Below are 19,956 nucleotides of genomic sequence, written 5' to 3'. Positions count from 1 at the left end.
TGTGACGAAAGCAAGCGGACGAACCAATCAGGGACCAGCTAGAACGAGGCTGGCAGGGAGGGCAGGAGAAACCCAGCCCTGGCTTCAGTCTTACAAGGGCGGCGATCCGATCCTAACCTTTCACTTCAGTAACGAGGAAATCATCCCTGATCTGTGTGAGGATGAGCCGTGAACGGCGTGAGCCTGGCAGCGTCTTGAGGAGTTACAATACCCGGGCCCCCTCTCACTTTTATACACACGCGCACATACACTAGGTAGATGGGGTGGGGGGTAGTATGGAGCCAGGGCACCCTGGGTGAGTGGCCTGGACAGAATGGCAGGAGAGAAAAAAGGACACCATGGGCACGATTAGGTTTTGGCCTTTAGTCTGAAAAAGTGTTGATTGAAAGTGTACAACAGATCAGGTGCAAGCGGCTGGGGGCCGTGGAGCCGCCAATAAAAAAGAATGTCCTTAAATAAAGTTCACAGAGTAAAAACCAGAACCACCAGTCCTTCCCTCCAACACAACAGAGCACAGGCACAGAACCGGTGATGAGCCCCAAAGAGCAAGGAGGAGGCTGGGGAGGACAGCAGAGGCTCCCAGGTTGCTGTGTGGAGGGAGAGCCCTCTTTGGAATGGGCTGAGCAAAGCCCCCCAGCTCCCCCTGCACACCTCATAACCACTGCTAAGGCTAAAGGAAAAAGACAAAACTCAGTCTCAGTCCGGAGGGCTCAGAAAACAGTCTAGGTGGGCAGGGGTCTGGACAACTGCTAGTCCCGCTTGGCCTTCTTCTTATTGTCACTGTTGCCATTTTCTTCAGCCCCCTCAGCAGAGAGCACCTCCTCCAGTTTCCGCTTGCCACTCTCTGGCTGAAGCTCTGCTGTGTTTCGGGGCTTGAAGCAAATGATGATGCAGGTCATGTTGTCACACCCTGTACCGTCCCCAGAAGTGTCTGGTGCCAGGCACTGATCCAGCAGCTACAAAAAGGACGGGGCAGCTCAGCTTCAGTGTTTGAATACCTTTCTGGGAACCTAAAGTCCCACAAGAAGGCTGGCCCTGCTGAAACAGGGTGGCAGAAGGAGGGGAATGGGCAACAGGTATCACAAAACAAGCCACTTGCTAGTCCATGAGGCGTAAGAATAAGTCAGGGAAAATGAGGGAAGGTGGAATTTTCTAGTCAGGGTTTAGTATTTGTCAGTAATTAGTGATTCTCGCAGGCTCTGGCCTTAACTCAGGTCAAAAGAGAAAAACTTGCATACGCAGACCAGATACCCTCTCTCCTCCACCCTAGGACTTACCTCTTCCACAATGGATGACAATAACCGAAGCTCCCCATTTTCATCACGCTGGCTTATCTTTGATTGAATAAAGTCTATAACTTCCTGGCTGCTCATCACATTCCTGGGGTCAAAAACAACAGTCAGAATCTTCTTTAGTCCCACCAAGGCAGAGTAGGGGAGTATGGATAGAGGTGACAGATGGCCAGGGCCAGGTAAACACCCACAGAGAATGTCCTCAGCTCTGCCTTAGGCTTGGGGGTCTTGACACCAAGCTGCCTATCTAGGATCTCATTATAGAGCAGCTTAAGAAAAGGGACTGAATGCAGCTACTAGAAGGATGATAGAGCAGCTAAGAGCCCTAAAAGAGAAGTAATGCTGTGGGGGAAAAAAGGGAATTTTAGGGTGTTCTGCTGGTGCTCACCAAATGCCATCACAGGCAATGACCATGAATTCATGATCATCAGTGAGAGTCAGCACCTTGATGTCAGGAAGGGCTGAAATCATTTGTTCCTCAGGTGGCAAGTTCTTGTTTCTCTTGTAGAAGTGGTCTCCTGAAATAAAGGAATGGTTGGTTGATGTATACTTTGAGTACTGATTTGTGTTTGAGGCCAGTCAAACCCTGACATTCCCTTCCCTTCTTAACAAAGTTCCATAATTTAATGGAATGGAGAACTGAGTTCTAGTTTTTCTGGTTTCAGTCCTGTCTTGGGTTACTGAGCCTTAAGTCACTAAACTTTTCATCATCCAGAAATGATACCTATCTTCCCTATTTCACAGATGTTTAAGGGGCAGAAGTAGTAGATACAAAGGTATCTGGAAAGACACAAGGGCTATGAAGATTACAATTTGCTATAGGTAGACTGGAACAGAAAACAAGACCTCGGAAGTCTTTCCCATAGTTTCCTGGCCCTTACCAATGGCTCTGGAGAGGTTGAGGCCACCGTTGACTCGCCCATCCATGGTGACCTTGCCACCAGCATTCTTGATGCGTGCTAGCTCCACTTCATCCTCCGGTTTGTGGTCATAGGACATGTCTAAAGCTTTGCCAGCCTCAGACACCACACAGCGGGAGTCTCCTGCATTGGCTACAATCAACTGCTTCCCTCTTATCAGAGCCACCACTGCTGTTGTACCACTGTCAGAGCCAGGCTTAAAAGGAAGAAAGGGAGCATGATGGGAGCTTCTGGACACCAGCTCCTTATCAGTGCTCCCCAAACCATTCCCCTATGCTTTCTCCTCTCACAAGGACCACCAAGAGAGCTTTAACAGACAAGAGGAGCATAGATTTAATCTCTTCTGAAACTACAGCCCATTTCCTCCCTTTTTGGAGATAATTCTATCTGAAATACCCGGTCCCCCTTGCAGGATAAATCCCCTCATGAGTATGACACCACTGATAAGATAGGAAGGGGACCCCTCTCCCAAAATCACAATCAGAGGATTCACACTTGGCCTCTCGGCTTTTCCAGACTCACTGCTCCTGTTCCCCACACACCTCTTCTTTGCCTTCCATCCCAGGCACCATCATCTCCTCCTCTTCTTCCTCATCCTCTTCAGCCTCCTCAGTGTCATCCTCATCTTCCTCATTCTCTGCCTCTTCACTGCTGTAGCCATCTTCTTCCTCGCTGCATTCCTGCCAGACGATCCCAGGCTACTGAGACCGGGATGACCCCCTTTCCCCTCCTCCCCCAACTCACAGTCAAAACCAAGAGGCCTTGACTGAACACAGATTCTCAAACCACGGAAAGATGCAAATATATGATAATAATGGGAAAATGTGGAGGAAGGAGAGGACTAGGATGGTACAACCTGAACTAGGTTCAGCAATTCACTAGCAGGAAACCCTAGGAAAAGTCAGAGCTGTCAGCTAAAAGCAGCTTCCAGACAACAGGACTCGAAAATAAACTGCCCACATAAAGAAACACCCAAATATCCAAAGTAACAACCATCATCTTCTTGCTTTCTATCTAGGATACAGACTCTGAAAGGCCAGAACTAGATCTATTTGTTATAATATGAACAAAGGAAGAGGTTAAGAGGGCTAATGGTACCTGTGTTGATGGAGATAATGACTTCAAGAAAAGCTTAGAATATAGTTGGGGGATGATGTCAAAATAAAAGACAGAAAAGAGTACAAAGCTATAGAGGGCAACCCAACAAGTCCTTCTCTACAACTACAACATCTGTCTGCCCGTAACAGGTCCTTACCTCGCTGTCTTCCTCTTCCTCCTCTGCCTCATCTGACTCATCCTCACTGTCCTCAAAGAACTTGGACTTAGCAACTCGAGGCAGCTTGTCAGAGGCTGAAGAGCAGGAAGGCCCGGCCTCACCAGTGGGAGTGCCAGGCTCACCACCTTGGCCTGCCTCAGTCCCACGTTCCGAGTTGGAGGAAAGGCCCATGTGAGCCTTGGCTGTGGGGCCATTTTCCTCTGAAGAAGTTTCCCTAGATGGGTCCTCAGGTCCTGCCTCTCCGTTGAGACCCTGAGAACCTGGTTCCTCGCCTGTCCCAGCTCCAGATTTGCTGTGGGGAGCACCCTTATGACAGTTCTGCCCGTAGCGTGTCAACAGCTCTTCAATAGTCATGGTAGCCTCTTCATGCAGCAGTGCAGCCTCCTCATTGTCCACTGCAGGGAAGAGGCTAAATCAGCGCCCCCATGCCAGACTCCTCATGGAATCAGTCCCTCACTACCTCCACAGCCCTTGAGACCTGAGTTCCAACTTCCCACCACCTCCCATTCCTAAGCCTCCTCTCATTTATCAAATCTCAGAAGAATACCCTTTTGCTTCCTTCTCAAGTCATATCAGCCTCCAGAGACTTCCTTGGGTCTTTGTCTTTCACCCCTCTTCTTAGTCAAAGGAACACTAGTTACTACATGTTCCCTATCACTTCTCATTTTTTTAATTGGTAAGGTGGAAATCCTACTCTGGCTGAGGACCCAGGAAGTCCACAGTACTAGTCCAGGCCTATGGCCCAGGCTTAACGACTGACTGCTATGGCTATTGGCACATCCAGTCTTGAAAAAAGATCACGTAAACATTAACAGGAACCAGAAAGATCAATCACAAAGACAAAAGATAATGTATACAGAAATGTTCACAACTACACTATGCACTCAACAAAGGTTAATTCTCTCTCTCTCCTTTTCATAACCACGTGTAGTACATGAGGACTTCCCAGGTCCCTAGGAAACCATCTTCTCTCAGTATTGGCACATAAACAATATATATTAAAGAATAGTTCTTTAACATTTGAAACGTGTAGTTTACTGTACAGAAACCATACCACAATAAAAGCTTAACTAAAAAAAAAAAAAAAGAATAGTTCTTTAGTATGCTGATTTCCTCTCAAACAAGGGACACCACACTCACCATCATCCTCATCAGCTACTTTTTCTTTTTCATCCTCATCCTCAGTAGGTCGTCCTGCAATCTGTGCCAGCTCCTTAATGACTTCCTCAGTCGTTAGTTTGGCATCGATAGCCAAGAAGGCATCTTCCAAAGCCTGAATATATGCAAAATAATATGAGGCAAGTGTAGGAAAAATTACATAGGAGTACAAAATCAATTGCTTAAATACAATCCTGAGCACAAGGATGGGATGCAAATTAGAGAATGATCTGCCACACTATGAAACACTCATAAAAAACAGCTCAGAGACTTGGGAATCAATAAGGCAGTTCTAAAAAGGCCCAGGTGGGAGTAACTCATTTTAGGCACAGAATTCTTTAAGAGGAAGTACAGTAAGGAGAAGCTAGGTGGCAATGAAAAAGGAAAAGCCAAGGACTGGAAAACAAGGGAAAGTCTAGAGAAGTGGAGAATGAACAGTGTGGGAAGACAGACCTTCTGTAGCTTGCCTTCTTTGTAGGCCTTCTGATCTTTGATGATATCAGGAAGATATTTGGCACAGTACAAGGCAACTTCCTCCCCTAGAAGAAAGGTAAGGTCACCCAGAGAGCACTGTTTCTCACACACAGAAAGTGATATAATATCAATATACCATATTAGTGTGAATTCCAAGGGTTGAGGAGATAAGTATCTTAGCACAACTGAAACCTATTTGAAAGACAATGTTTTGGGAAGTTCTGACTCAGAAAATGGATTTCACCATCACATCTCTCAGGGCCATGTTAATACATCCCTTGGCTCTTCTCACCTGTATACTTAGTTTTCAGCGAAAAAAAGTTAAATGCTAATGTAGGAAGAAGCTTCTTAGACTAAACCAAGGCCTACTAATACAATACCCTACTGGGAAGAAAGAATGGCAGAACAGAGAAAAACAGCACCAGGCAGGAAATGATATCTGAGGACCAGAACCCTAGAAAATAAAAGAACAAAGGACCTGGAATTTGGGGGGAGGGGGGTTCCTAAAATATTACCAATATGATCTGCTAAAATTACCTCCATGTCCATCATAGACAGAAAACATGGCTGTCTCACTGTCCAGCTCAGGAATACAGTTGTGAGCATCCTAGGAAAAAGAAGAGCATGATCAGCATTTCTGAGAGTCAAAGGATATTCTTCCTTGTGCATTCAGGTCATAAGGATCACCTTCATACCTTAATCTCACTAACCCTTCCCTGGCTGCCCCACATGGCCTAGAAATAAGAAAGGAAGATGGGATGATAAAATGAGAACAGTACATGGGAACAAGAAAGGAAGGGGGGCAAGGGAGGGAAGGGAGGGGAAAAAAGGAAAAGGAGGAAGGGAAGAAGGGAGAGAGAGAGAGATGAATCAGGTCACTACCTCTGCAGTCTAGCAGCCTCAGCCTAGGAGATCTCAGTCCAGATGGCAGAATGTTTGGATGTTGGAACTCTAGACCTGACCCTTTTGGATTTGTGGCAACTATGGGAAGAACCAGAATAAAGGATCTTTAAAGTCACTTCCAGACCCATTCTATGAATCAGTGAACTTCAAGGAAGAAAATGTTAGGGAAGATAGCAAAAAGTGACAGACGGCATCACCAACCTGAAAAGTTTCTAGAGTCCTAAGACAGCCTGAGTGAAAGCACTAGAAATTTGAAAAGATATACACTAATTACACCCCCTCTCCCCAACAAAAAGCACCATCTAAATAATTAATTCCCATTTTCTCTTAAAGTTTAACTCACTTAAGAAGTTACCCCTAGGCTAAGTGGAGAATACATTTACAGGAGAACAAGTATCCTTCCAACAAATAGTTATTAAACTACACTGTTTAGTACTTGTTAACTGGAATTTACAGTGCCCCATGTAATCAGCCTTCCCACCTTCTACCCCCACCTAGAACTGAGACTTCATTCAACTCTGAAGGCACAGCCCACCTGAGGAGAAATATGCAATGGTCCTGCCACATCAACATTTTGTTTGGAAGGCTGTGTTTGATCAAACTCTTCTAATAATAAAACTCTGCCACCCTAAACTAATGTTCCAGGCTAAACCAAAGTTCAGCCAAGACCATCAGACCTAGTTAAAAGGGTACCGCAGCTTACTCTGCCTCATCTTGGAAAACTACCCCACCTGCAAGTACTCTCTACAGACAAAAAAGATATAATTAGCTATTTACTTTGATTAAGTATCCTTATGTAAAGTTAATAGTTCTTCTTTGTCTTTCAGGTATTAGCATTTAAAATTTTCTAATTATATTGATAAGAGATTTGAGTGCAATAGTTCTGTTGTCCCTAAATAAGACTCTGCCATCATTATACAAGTCTAGAAAAGAACTTAGTTATTTTAAGGTATGGAAGGAGAGCATTTAAAAGAAGCTACCTTTGAGGGGTGGGAAGGGATAAGTTGGGAGTTGAAATCTGCAGATACTACTATATACAAAATAGATAAACAACAAGTTTCTACTATATAGCACAAGGAACAATAGTCAATATCTTGTAGCAACCTATAATAAAAATATGAAAACAAATATCTGTATATGTATGACTAAAACATTATGCTGTATACCAGAAATTGACACATTACTTCCTTGACTATACTTCAATAAAAGAATGCAAATAAATAGGCAAGCTCTAGCGCATGCGGAAAAAAAAAGTCCTAACCTCTAGTTAAAAAAAAAAAAGGTGGCTCCATAGCACAATGGATAGCACATTGGAATTCTTAAAAAAAAAAAAAAAAAGCTATCTTTGTATCTCCCTCTGTCTCAAGGAGAAAGTGCCCCCAGAAGCTAATAAGCTTCCACAGAAGGCCCTTGATGGCCTAAGACCGTCATCACCAACTACCTCTTAGCCTCATCCTCAGGATCTAGAGAGCACCACATACCAAAGGTCATCTCCCTTTCTCCTTTTTCCAACCACTCCACAACCAGCCATGCTGACATCCCTTCCCTCTTACTGTGCCTTCCTTTCCTCTCACCAACATCTTAGCACCTTCTTTTCTTTTATGATCATCCTTTGCCCCAGCATCCTCTACCAGTGGGTCTCAGACTTGAATGTGTCTAAGAATTCATCTGTTCATTTACTCATTCATCAAATATTTGAGAGTCCATTATATGCTGGTATTTGTTCTGGGTGCTCAGGATATATCAGTGAACAAAATAGAGACATGTGCTTCATAAAAAACATTCTAGTGAGGGATGTAGACAATAAACACAATAAATAGGTAAATCATACAGAATGATGGTATAATTCACATAGAAAAATGGTAGTGCTGTGGAATAAAGAAAAAGTAGAACGAAGTGAGGAGGACTGAGCTGGATGACAGAAAAGCAGTTGGGGAATCGGCATAGGACACAGCTCAGTACAGGCATGCCAAACCCGTAAGAAACTGTCTTAGCAGTCACTACCTAGGTCATGCTGTGAGTACCTAATTAGTTTCAGCAAAACAGTCGTGTCACATTAATGTTGATTTTAATTCTGTTGATTTTGCAGTTTGATTTGTTGGCATGGAATTTATGTTCAGTCCTATGTTTGCCTTCATTTAAGTAACATTAAATTAAAATCATTTTAGTGAATATTGGAGTTCCACAAATACTGCCTTCCTTAAAAAAAAAAAAAAGGAAGATTTCCAAGATATTTTGTTAAATAAAGCAAGCAAAGTACCCAATAATATATTTAGTAAGCTGCTTTTCGTGTAAGAGAGAGCACTGGAATAGATACAAGGATACACAGAAAAGTAATAAAAGCAGTAAACTGTGGGAGGGCATGAGGATACAGACAGACGGATCGGAGCTGGACACCCATGGGAATGCTTAGCTTTTTCAAATGTAACTTAAATATTTTTTAAAAGACTCAATATACACCAAAATTTGAGATGCTGGTCCAACTAATTCTACCTTTTTGGTAAAGGAGAGAGGAGGAGCCTTCCTGTTGACTACTTCCCAGTGGAACAAGAGAATCAACTGGTCTTTCTTTGCCCTGCAATGCCATTCTAAACCACAGCTGTACCATTTCTTTTGAACCTACACCTCTATTCAAAAAACTTTTTGACTTTCTCATCTATTCCTCACAAGACCATGTGATTTTGAAACAGAAGATCTAGCCTTAGTGAATATATGAAAAAATATTTAACCTCAATAGTAATCAAAGAAATGAACATAAAAAAACAAGGAATTATCCTTTTGTGTAAATTAGAATGATGAAAAAGATTAACAATACCCAGTAGTAATAAGAGTGAAAATAAAAACATTCTCACATTTTGATGAACAGGAATATAAATTAGTAGTTTCCCAGAGGACAACTTGGTAGTATGTATCAAAATTTCAAATGTGTATATCTTTTAATCTAGTAATTTGACTTCTAAAAAGTTTATTTAATGAGAGTAATAGCACAAGGATACAAAGATATGAAAGACTGTTCATTACAAAAAAAAAGAAAAAAGAATGTCCATTACAGCCTTATTTATAATAAAAAACAATTATAACCATCTAAATTTCCATGGATAGATTGGATTACAGACAGTACATCTCTCCAATGGAATACACAGCTGTTAGAAATGATGAATATGGGTTCATTTGGAAATGAATTCACATTAAGTGATAAAAAGCAAAAAATAAAAAAATCTGTATGTATATGTTAGAAGTCTAGAAAATCACATATCAAATTTAGTGGAGGGTGAGATTTGGGTAATAATTATTTCCTACTTTTCAAGATTTTTATGTTTGTACAGTTAGCTGTATTGTTCCATTTTGAATAATGACCACAACACAACAAACCTATGAATTATCCTTACATTGCCAAACTACCATACACTGTGTGATCTCTGGTCAGCTATCTCTTGGTTTGCCTCTGTTTTACCCTCTAATATACAGAATAAGAGTAGCTACATTACTAACATCATCACAGGACTGTTGAAAGGATGATGTAAAATGTAAAACTTCTTTGTAAACTGGAATGTTATATAAGTATATATATTCTGCTCTGAAATTAAGCACTGGTTCACATTTTCCTTCTCTCTCCTTTTTCTCAAAGAGGAATGCCCAGAATAAAGATTCACCTTATGCCTTGAAGTCTCAGTTCCCAGAACTACTCCACATTACATTTTTCCTCCACCTCTTGGTGAGGCTTTGGATCTGTATCACTGGAACTGCTCTACCTTTTCAAGTACTTCAATTTCCCTCTTATATCTTCGATCATAGCCTCCCTACCTTTACCCTTGTCTATCTTTCTGTCCCTTTCTGAGCCAGAGCTAAGTATTTTAACACTGTCTCTCAGCAATCTAGAAAAACTCATCCAACCTTGTATAACCTGACCAATTGCTTTCTTTACCCTTGAATCAGAGCTACTAAGTATTACTAGACATAAAATGTCATGAAATCATGTTGACTGTAGTCACTACTTCCATTTAGCATTTTTTTCTCTATTCTGCATTGACTCTTAAATATATTAGCCACAACCAGTCACAACTTTTCCCACACTATTCAAGTTCTCAAAGCTATTATTCTTTCACTCAGGTGAGCTAATCTAACCTCCTACTTTACTTAGATCAAGGTCATATTTTAAGATCTACCTCATCTTCCCTATTCTAACTCAAAATTTCTCCATAGCTTTATCTAACCTCTCCTTCACTTCTGCCTCAAAAGTAGTATTTCTCCTCTCTTCCCAGATTAACATTTCCTCTAAACTCCTAATCTCAAACACTTTTCCTCCAAGATCACACTTCACAGAGCAGGCAATAATCATAACAACAATCCAAACAGCCATTTTGCAGGCTTCACTCTCCCCAACCGTTGTATAAATTGGTACTAAACAGCACCAATCATGTCAGCTTTCTTGAAAGTTCTCTTGGGTTCTGTGAAGAACTGCAGTTTTATACCTCCAAATGCCTATTTCTACAGGATGTCCCTTCTCCACCTCAAACTTAACATATATAAACAGGAACTCAGCTGTCTCCAAAAAAATCAGAGCTTCCCCTACAGGTTTTATTTCTGTCGATGGAATCTTAACTCTCCCAGGCAACACCTAATACCAGTCCTCCTTGTTTCTGGGCTGTCTTCCATCACCCATCACTGAGTCCTGCTGAGTTTTCCCTCATAACTATGATCCTGGACTACTTTACTCTAAATAAGATTTTAACTCCTCTCCTGTCTCTACTCTTTGCCCTCTATAATCTAACCAACATACATCTACCTGTCAGATTAATCTCCCTAACATAGTATCTTATTGCTAGGCCCTTCAATGGATTCTACTGCTACTGTTAGATTAATTCCATACAACTTATTGGCAATTTAAGGCACTCAATCAACATTCCTACCCATCTCTATAACCTGATCTCTTTACCTGATACCACTCCCTGAAAGACACTACTCCACTGACACTGACCACCCTACCCCAGCAAAGTTGTAAGTGTGCCTGCCTCAATCTTACCCGCTTTTCTTCTAATATTTTTTTTCTTCTCCCACTCTCCTCCTCCCCATTTATTTATATTATTTCCTTAAGGTTTCACCACCTCCAAGAGATCTTTCTTAATCATACTAATACTGTGATCATTCCCCACTCTAAACTCTTTTAATATTTATTGCCTCTACCAATAACTTGGCCCTCAGCATATGCTATCTTGTATTGTAATCCAACATCCCATAGGGGAAAGGGGAGTCCCAAGTCTAAAACAGTATGAAGACAGACTGTCTCAAATTTCTTTACAGCTCTGGGGCCTAACACTATGTTCTGTAACATAGCAGGGCTTCCACATTTGCTTATGGTGGTGAGTTCCCAGCTGCCTCAGAACAAGTATCTTAGGGATAACTCCTCCTTCATTTACTATCCTAAACCTAGACATGTACCATAATACAACTATTGAGATGGTCTGGAAGAGATGATGCAGAGTACATAGGTCACCTGAATCAGGGTTCCTAGGTCTTGCCTTACTAAATTGTATATCACACAGTTTCTTCTGATCTTCTAGACAACCAATGGGTCCATATTAATAAAGGCTTGGTTATCCTTTCTGATGTCAGTCTCCTAAGGTTATAAATACATCCACAAAGGCTCCTATGTCACTGGTCAACCATTTAGACTTATGATACATAAATTTATCTAAGTCTTTACAATTCAAGACCAAAAACTTTGAAGGTGGTTGGCAAAGGAGCTACATTTTTAGTTTTAAAAAGTCAAGTAATACTAGCTGACTTTAAATTTATATGCATGTATTACCACTCTACTACAGACTGAATTATTTTGTGTCCACCTAAAACTCATGTTGAAACTTAATCCCCTATGTGAAGGTATTTGGAGGTGGGGCCTTTGGGAGGTAATTAGGTCATGAGGGAGGAGCCTTCATGAATGAGATTAGTGCCACTGTAAGAGACCCCAGATTACTCCTTTGCCTTGTGAGGACACAGCTAGATCAACACAGCCATCTATGCACCAGGAAGTGGGCCCCCTCCAGACTCCCTGATCTTCAACCTCCCAGCAGGGTTTCAAAGAGATATTTATACATCCACATTCATAACAGCTCTATTCACAATAGCCAAAAAGTAGAAACAACCCAAGTGTTCATCAACAGATGAATGGGTAAACAGGGTGGGAAGGGACAGATGGGATCTCAAAATTGTAGAATAGATAAACAAGATTATACTGTATAGCACAGGGAAATATACACAAGATCTCATGGTAGCTCACAGAGAAAAAAATGTGACAATGAATATATATATATTCATGTATAACTGAAAAATTGTGCTATACACTGGAATTTGACACAACATTGTAAAATGATTATAAATCAATAAAAAATGTTAAAAAAAAGATGAATGGGTAAACAAAATGTGGTATATACATACAATGAAATATTATTCAGCCTTAAAAAGAAAGGAAATTCTGACACACGCTACAACATGGATGAACCTTAAGGACGTTATGCTAAGTGAAAAAAGCCAATCACAAAGACAAATCTATCTTTATATGAGGTACCCACCGTAGTCAAATTCATAGAGACAGAAAGTAGAATGGTGGTTGCCAGGGGCTGGGGTGGGGAGGGGTGGAGGAGTTGTTTAATGGGTACAGAGTTTCAATTTTGCAAGATGAAAATAGTTCTGAAGACTGGTTGCACAACAATGTGAATGTACCTAACACTACTGAACTGTATGTTTTAAATGGTTAAGATGATAAATTTTGTTATCTGTATTTTACCACAAATAAACAAACTTCCTACAAAGAAAAGCCCAGTCTCAGATGGCATCACTGGTAAGTTCTACCAAATATTTAAAGAATTAGTATCAATTCTTCACAAACTCTTTCAAAATATAGATGAGGAGGCAACACTTCCCAGCTCATTCTATGAGGCCAGTATTACCATGATACCAGACATCACAAGAAAACTATAGACTTTGTAATACTCATCAATTCATCTACAAATTCAGTGCGATCCTTATCAAAATCCCAGGTGCCTTCTGTATGGAATTTGACAAGCTGATCCTAAAGTTCATATGGAAATACAAGGCACCCAAAAAAGGAGGAACAAGAAAAAGAACAAAGCTGAACAACTCATACTTCCCAACTTCAAGACTAACCACAAAGCTATAGTAACCAAGACAGTGTGGTACATAGATAAGTGGAAGAGAATTTAAGAGTCTAGAAATAAACTCTCATATTTATGGTCAATTGATCTTCAACGATGCCAAGATAATTCAGTGAGGGAAAGTAATAGGCTTTTTAACAAATGATGCTGGGACAACCAGATATCCAGATGCAAAAGAATGAAGTTGGATCCTTTCTTTATACCATACACAAAAATTAACTCAAAATGGACCACAGACCTAAATGTAAAAGCCAAAACTATAAAACTCTAAATAGATAAACTAGACTTCATCAAAATAAAAAATTTTGTGCTTCAAAGGACACCAACAAGAAAGCAAAAAGGCAGCCCCCAGAATGGGAGAAAATATTTGCAAAATCACATCTGATAAGGGACTTATGTCCAGAATATACTAAACAAACAAACAACAACACTTAGCACTTTGCAACCACTATGGAAAATAGGCAGTTCCTCAAAATGTTAAACATGGAGTCACTAAATGACCCAGCAATTCTACTCTCAGGTATATACTCAAGAGAAATAAAAACTTTCCACACAAAGACTTGAACATGAATATTCATAATATCATTATTCATAATAGCTAAAATATGGAAATCCAAACATCATCAGATGATGAATGAATAAACAAAATGTGCATACAATGGAATATGATTCAGCCATAAAAGGGTATGAAGTACTGGTTGATAATGAAATATTATTTAGCCATAAAAAGGAATGAGGTACTGATTGACTCAAGATACAACATGGATGACCCTTAAAAATATTATGCTTAGTAAAAGCAGTCAGATATAAAAGGTGACATATTTTAACGAAATGTTCAGAATAGACAAATCCATAGAGATATAACGTAAATGAGTGGTAGCCAGGGGTTAGAGGAGCGGGTATAGGGAATGACTGGTAATAGTTACAAGGTTTCTTTTGAGGGTGATGAAAATATTCTAAAATTGATAGTGGTGATGGCTGCACAACTCTGAATATGTTAAAGACTACAATGTACACTTTAAATGGATATGGTATGTGAATTATATCTCAATAAAGTTGTTTTCAAAGGGATATGTATATACATTTTTAATTACTATATACGATTAAAAGTTGGTAATAACCCATCTTGCAACTAGATCTAGAGGTAAACAGAAAACATCTCCACTGGAATTGGTATTCAGTTTATAGTGTGTCATTAAACATCAGTGATTCTCTAAGATCAGTTCTAAAGATTTGTGCCTCCAGACAGCACAATTTTGATGGCAGCTAACAATGGCAAGAACTACTGATAAATTAAAGTTAAACTTCTACACTCAGATTCAAGCCCTTACTTCCCAAAGTACAATTCCAAGATGATAACCCAACAGAGGGTCAGAGGTTGAGAAGTAGCATTAACAACTGCTAGGGGATTGAGCAATGGAAATAATTTAAGTAAAATATTCTTGAAATCTTGAGAAATAAGTTCTGATTGTAACTCCTTGAAAACTTATAAAGGAGTAGTACAGTAGAAAACAATTTCTCCATACTCATGGACATACATTTGATATCATTTCATACTACCTTTGAACTGTGAAAAATAGATACTGCATGCTAATCAAATGATATCCTTTTATGAAAGTTGCTTAACTACATCCTAGACAAAGGATTTCTGATCTGGTTCAGCAAGTAAAAAGTTCTTTAAGCTACAGAGATAAGACACTAACCTGAGGATCAGACAATACATGCTCTTCAGCCTCGGATGCCCTGTCTCAAGTGGAACCCCACAGCACGTTTGTGATACCTCATTTTCTATTTCCCCTATTAATATAATGATTGAAACTGTCATGCATATATCTTAAGAACTTTCTGCTCAGCATTATCCATACTTAATTCTAGATGACCCTCTGACCATTCATAAGCAAGCTTCTATATGGCAATAAACAGCTAGCCTACTCAAAATTACTCTAGGTATTGATGCTGCCTTTAAAAAGGGACAAATATACAAAAAAAAGAAACCTTTATAGAAAAAAATCCTAACTCCTCATAGGAAGCACTTCCATAGAACCTCATAATCAAAAACTAAAAGTACCCTAGTCCCTTTACTACATCAACTAAAACTGTTTTCAAATTGGACTTCTCATTAGCCACCAAAATCTTAGAGCCTTTCCATATGTATTTCTCAGGCACCCTCCCACAACCTACCTGTTAACCCCCAAAATATATACCTCAACCAGCTTGAGGGTCCCTCCAAATTATGGAGAAGGAAGAGAAGGGAACATCAACTGTGGAATTTTGATTACCCCTCCTCAAAACACCCTGAGGTTCCACAGCAAGAGGGGCTGGAGAGGCATAAAGTATAAAATGCCAGCTATTGATAGTTGTCACCCTTGCCTCAAGAGAAGGGATAAAACAGTGCTCTCTAAGGCTGAATATATGCATCAGTCAGGATTTTAGCAGCCTTTATAATGTGTACCAGCATGATAAACTTACCTCAACTGAATCATTAGTATCAAGCAAATAAGGTCAATAAAATTAATAAATTGGTGGAATTAAAGCCCTAAAGGTTAAGAGGAACAGGAGTACATTTTCTGAAAAGATAAGATTCACTCAAGAGCTAGAAGTCAGTTATTTTCTTGCCATAGGAAATAAACTGTTATACTTTAGGGAGAAAGGAAACAAAGCCAGAAGGAAAAGTATTTGCGCAGCAGAACAGGATCCCAAACAAGACTTCAAGAGGATTTGATTAGGTACATTTAACTATTCAAACAAAAGTAAATTCAGAGTCCACATAAGATTTTAAAACCCTAAGTGGTTATCTCTCAGGAGAAAGATAAGGATCTAAGAAATAGCCTAACAAGAGCTGTACAAACCAAACAGCCCTTGATGAAAACAATCATGTTCTAATTACCAGAGGAAAAACCAAAAATAAAGAGAAGTGTCCTGCAGACAAGAAGCAAACAGCACAGAATCACTGAGCAAACGACGACTTGAAAAACTGAATATCCAGGCAACTCAATTCATAAAGAAAACTAGAAAGATTACCAAAGAAATGGGGGAATAAAATAGAAAAACCACAGCAGAGGAAAGTGGAAAACATGGAATGAGAAACCTAAAGGAAAAGCCTTACTGTGAGATGAGACAGTCACCTCAAATCTTACAACATTAACAGAAAATGCCATAGAAATGGAATCTCTAAATTACCAAAAAAACCAAACCCCAGCCTTACATTATGGCATTCCTTAGGAAGCTATATCCAGATATTCCTCCCAGTCAGACATCACATTTACCAAGCACCCAGTAAGCTCTATACTGGACACCACAGTGAAATATGGATGCTTCACCTCAGGTTGACACAGATGAGAAGAGTGTCCAACATGTGTCTTGAACAATTTTCATCCTACAGATTCTTTCCAAGTCACAAGTATCCTAACCCCTCCAGGCCTCAATTTCTGAGATGTAAAACTTGGGAGCCAAACTTGGGTGAGATGAACTATAGGATCTTCTCCATTCTTGAAATTTTACATCTAATGATAAAAGTCTGCTGTGGGTATGAAATCTGAGTCTGAGGACAAACCATTTAAGTTTATACTGTCATTCCAGAGCTAACCACACGGAGGAGTGAGGGATTTGGAGAAATTCTCAAGGGAGATAGTATTTGGCTGTTACCTGAAGCCCACCTAGTAAGTGAATAAACCCTCAATCCCAGCCATAATTAGAGCATTTCCCTGGTTCCTCTGCCTAGATCTCACAATACTCTTCACAAAAACACGCCTTACATATGTCTTTCTCCCTTTCCTTCCCATCATAGTTTTCTCTGTTCTCCTTTGTAGTTTCACATCCGTTTGCCCAATACTATTCCTTTTCATCCAGAATTTTTCCATTTTCCCTTTATACATAGTGAATTTTACTATAAAAGAAAAATCAGTTCTCTGTACGTTAAGATCCCCCAAAAAAGTGGATAAATGACTGAAAATCAAGAAAACTATAAACTACAACAAGCACAGGCAAATGACAATTACTAAGTTTTAGAGAAATCCCGAGTGGGAAAAAAATCAAAATAAAGATGTAATTATAATAATTGACACAATTCGTATTTTCCAAAGGCCGTAAAAAGGCCCTGAGAGAATACAAACTAGTGACAATTCTTGGAGGTCATGTCAAACCTCTGAAATTAACATGCAGTGCCCACGGCCAGGCAACTAGGTATTAACAATCTGTATGTCCGGGCTTCCTTTCACTGTCAAACTCCTTGCCCAGAGACCTCGCACATCATATATTAAAAAAAAAAAGTACAGTCATTCACACCTATTCGTCTCTTTCTAGCCAAATAACTGGGTTAACAGTCCCTCTTTTCATACTCCCACACTAAACCTCACACCGTTTATGAGCCTGGAGGGCTGGGATGGTACAAGAGAATGGCGCGAAGGCACGGGGAGGTCGGTCAGTGGGCGGAAGGTGCCTCTCCCCACATGGCCCAGCCCTCCCCGCCAAGCTGGCCACTGGCACACGGTCCCCTAGCACCGGCAGCTCCCTCTCCCCCCGCCCCACGCCCCGCTCTCGCTGTCGTCTTTCAAACTGTCGTTGCGGCCGCAGGCTCTCGATTCGGACCCTTCCCCGGGGATGACCCCATCCCCCCGCTCCCTTTCTCCGTCGGGTTCCCGCCCTGCAGCGGCCACCCTAAGGGCCGCTCCCGCCTCACCTCCATGGAAACGCGCCAGCCTTGCATGGCGGAGAAGCCGTAGGGCAGCGGCAGGCGCGAGGCGCCGACCCCATCCCCGGAGCACTTCACCGTGTTGGGCTGGGAGAGGTAGGCACCCATGGCGGCGGCTGGCCGGTAGCCTCAGGGGCAGGTGAGCGAGGCGCGACCCGTGCCGGCGCCGGAGCCAGAGCCCCGGGGGCGCTCGTGGCAGGAGCGGGCCGGGCTGCGCGGCCGACGCAAGGTGCCGGTGCAAGGCGCGAGGCGGGCCAGGAGGCGGTAACGGGACGGGAGCAGAGCGAGCGGAAGCGGAAACGGCGCCGCTTCAGACCCCGCCCGGCCGGCGCGGCGCGGCGCCGCGCAGCGCTGTAGTCAGTCATTTCCTTAGCAACTCGCCCCGCCTGCGGGGACAACGGCCCGCCCAACCGTCGCTCCCGCGAGATTGGCGCGGTCACGCCCACCAACGGCCGCGGCCGGCTCCCGGCGGCCCAGCAAGTTTCTTGTACCTTGTACCTCTGTTCAGCTGTCCCTCGCCTCCGCTCCGCTACCCCGGCCTCTCGCGTTTTGTCTGAAGCTCTTTTGTGTGGGACCTGGCGCTTCCGGTCTATCCTCCAGCGTGTCAGCTCCCTCTCACCACCGCGCCTTCAGATACCGCAAACCCCGCCCGATACGGTTCAGTTAAAGTTGACTAATATTTGTTCTGAGCTGGTGAAGTACCTGGCCAGGCCTTGTGAGGCCTGTGCGAGTAGGATGTGAGAGTGTTTTTGACAGAAGTAAATGAAGACCTTGATCTGTGACCCACTCAGAGAAGAAATCAAAAGAGAGTAGGAGAGCTGTGGCTTGACGTCCTCAGGATCCCCCAGGCATGCGTTTTGCCAGGGGAAGAAGGAAATAATGTTAACAAGGTTGCAGTTGCGGGAATGAAAGCAAACTGCATTTGGGAGGGTTTTTGAGGAAGCTGCTGGCCTCGTTGGAAAGTGATAATATAAGTGGTAATGTTAGATAGGATAGAGATGGTCTTAAGAGCCAAAATGGGTAACTTGGACTTCACTGTTATCCTGGTGTAGCATTTTGGGTCTGTTGGTCTAGTCTTTGTGTGCAGTGTAGATTGGAGAGAAAAAAGTCTGGTTAAAGGGCTCTTCATCTAAGCATTAGATGATAAGGGCTGGGATTAAGGTAGTGGCACTGGGAATACAGATAAAGGAACAAATTAGGCAATAAGAAATTGACAGGATTTAGGAATAAATTGGAAAGGAAAGGGAAAATTCTCAAAGGTTAAGCAGATTGATTATTTTAAAATACAAAACTAATCATGGCTTTCTCTTGCTCTTCAGACAATACAAATTCCTTAACACAGTTTACTAGACCCTTCATGCCTGAACCAGTTCTTGTATGTCTCTCCCATTTTCTCTCCATTTCTACAACTCGGTGCTTCAGCAATATGTCTTTGGGTTCCTCCAAAGCCATGCTTTCTCTTCCTATGCTTTCACCCATGGAAAACACCTTCCCACCCAGCTACCTTCATCATTACGTCCTTGAGGAAGTCTTCTCTAATATCCCTACACTGGTTTCGGTCCCCATTTGTTTGTTTCCTGTTAGACTATAAGCCTTTAGGAAAGTGGAAACTCTGGCAGACTTACCATTGTATACTCCAGCATCCCTAGCACAGTGTTCAATAGCATTTAAATACTTGTTGAATAAATGTCACCAAAGTTTGACCCAGAATTACAAAAATTGGTGGAGTTGTTAACAGAAAATGGTGTATTGGAGGGGGTAGGGGCAAGGTACGTGCTACTTTTGGGAGGAAATGATAGGTTGGGTTAAGGTGACAACTAGGTATACAAACATTGAAAATATTGACCCTAAATTAGACTATAAGGGTAGAAGATGGTAATTAAGCCTGTTGGTCATCATGAACCTGGATCCCATCTCTGACCAAGACAGTGTAAAGAGAGCATGAAATTACTCAGCCCTCACCCCTTTATTCCTCTAAGAATGGAACGTGACATTGTTAAAAAAAAAAAAGCACGAGTTTTGATATATATTACCTATGTGGTTTTTTCACAAGTTACTTATTCTCTCTCAG

At 41.6% G+C, this 19,956-nt stretch overlaps 1 protein-coding gene across 2 annotated transcripts; it reads right to left on the bottom strand.

Moving 5' to 3' along the window:
- Nucleotides 1–348: 348 nt before the first annotated feature.
- PPM1G (protein phosphatase, Mg2+/Mn2+ dependent 1G) lies at nt 349–18,252 on the bottom strand. 2 transcript variants are annotated; one of them, XM_006197217.2, is made up of 10 exons: nt 17,874–18,252; nt 5,658–5,727; nt 5,100–5,185; nt 4,629–4,761; nt 3,468–3,883; nt 2,755–2,892; nt 2,174–2,408; nt 1,681–1,810; nt 1,278–1,380; nt 349–956 (listed from the first exon to the last, which is right to left on the bottom strand). In XM_006197217.2, the coding sequence occupies exons 1-10, from the start codon at nt 17,991–17,993 to the stop codon at nt 750–752; spliced, it is 1,638 nt and encodes a 545-aa protein (XP_006197279.2). In that variant the 5' UTR covers nt 17,994–18,252; the 3' UTR covers nt 349–749. The 2 variants fall into 2 exon arrangements, with proteins under 2 accessions (XP_006197279.2, XP_072794110.1); XM_072938009.1 differs by lacking the exon at nt 17,874–18,252 and adding an exon at nt 6,003–6,096.
- Nucleotides 18,253–19,956: the final 1,704 nt, after the last annotated feature.

The sequence above is a fragment of the Vicugna pacos genome, chromosome 15 (assembly GCF_048564905.1).
Source record: "Vicugna pacos chromosome 15, VicPac4, whole genome shotgun sequence".
Taxonomy (NCBI): Eukaryota; Metazoa; Chordata; class Mammalia; order Artiodactyla; family Camelidae; genus Vicugna; species Vicugna pacos.
Note: the sequence above shows the minus strand (reverse complement) of the source record. Positions and strands in the feature narration are given on the sequence as shown.

Excerpts from the sequence above, each read along its gene's own strand:
- PPM1G (XM_006197217.2), bottom strand. The coding sequence starts at position 17,993 with ATGGGTGCCTACCTCTCCCAGCCCAACACGGTGAAGTGCTCCGGGGAT. Across the intron at positions 4,762-5,099 it reads AAGAAGGCAAGCTACAGAAG|GCTTTGGAAGATGCCTTCTT; the intron begins GTCTGTCTTCCC and ends GCATATATTCAG. Across the intron at positions 1,381-1,680 it reads ATTGCCTGTGATGGCATTTG|GAATGTGATGAGCAGCCAGG; the intron begins GTGAGCACCAGC and ends TTTTGACCCCAG.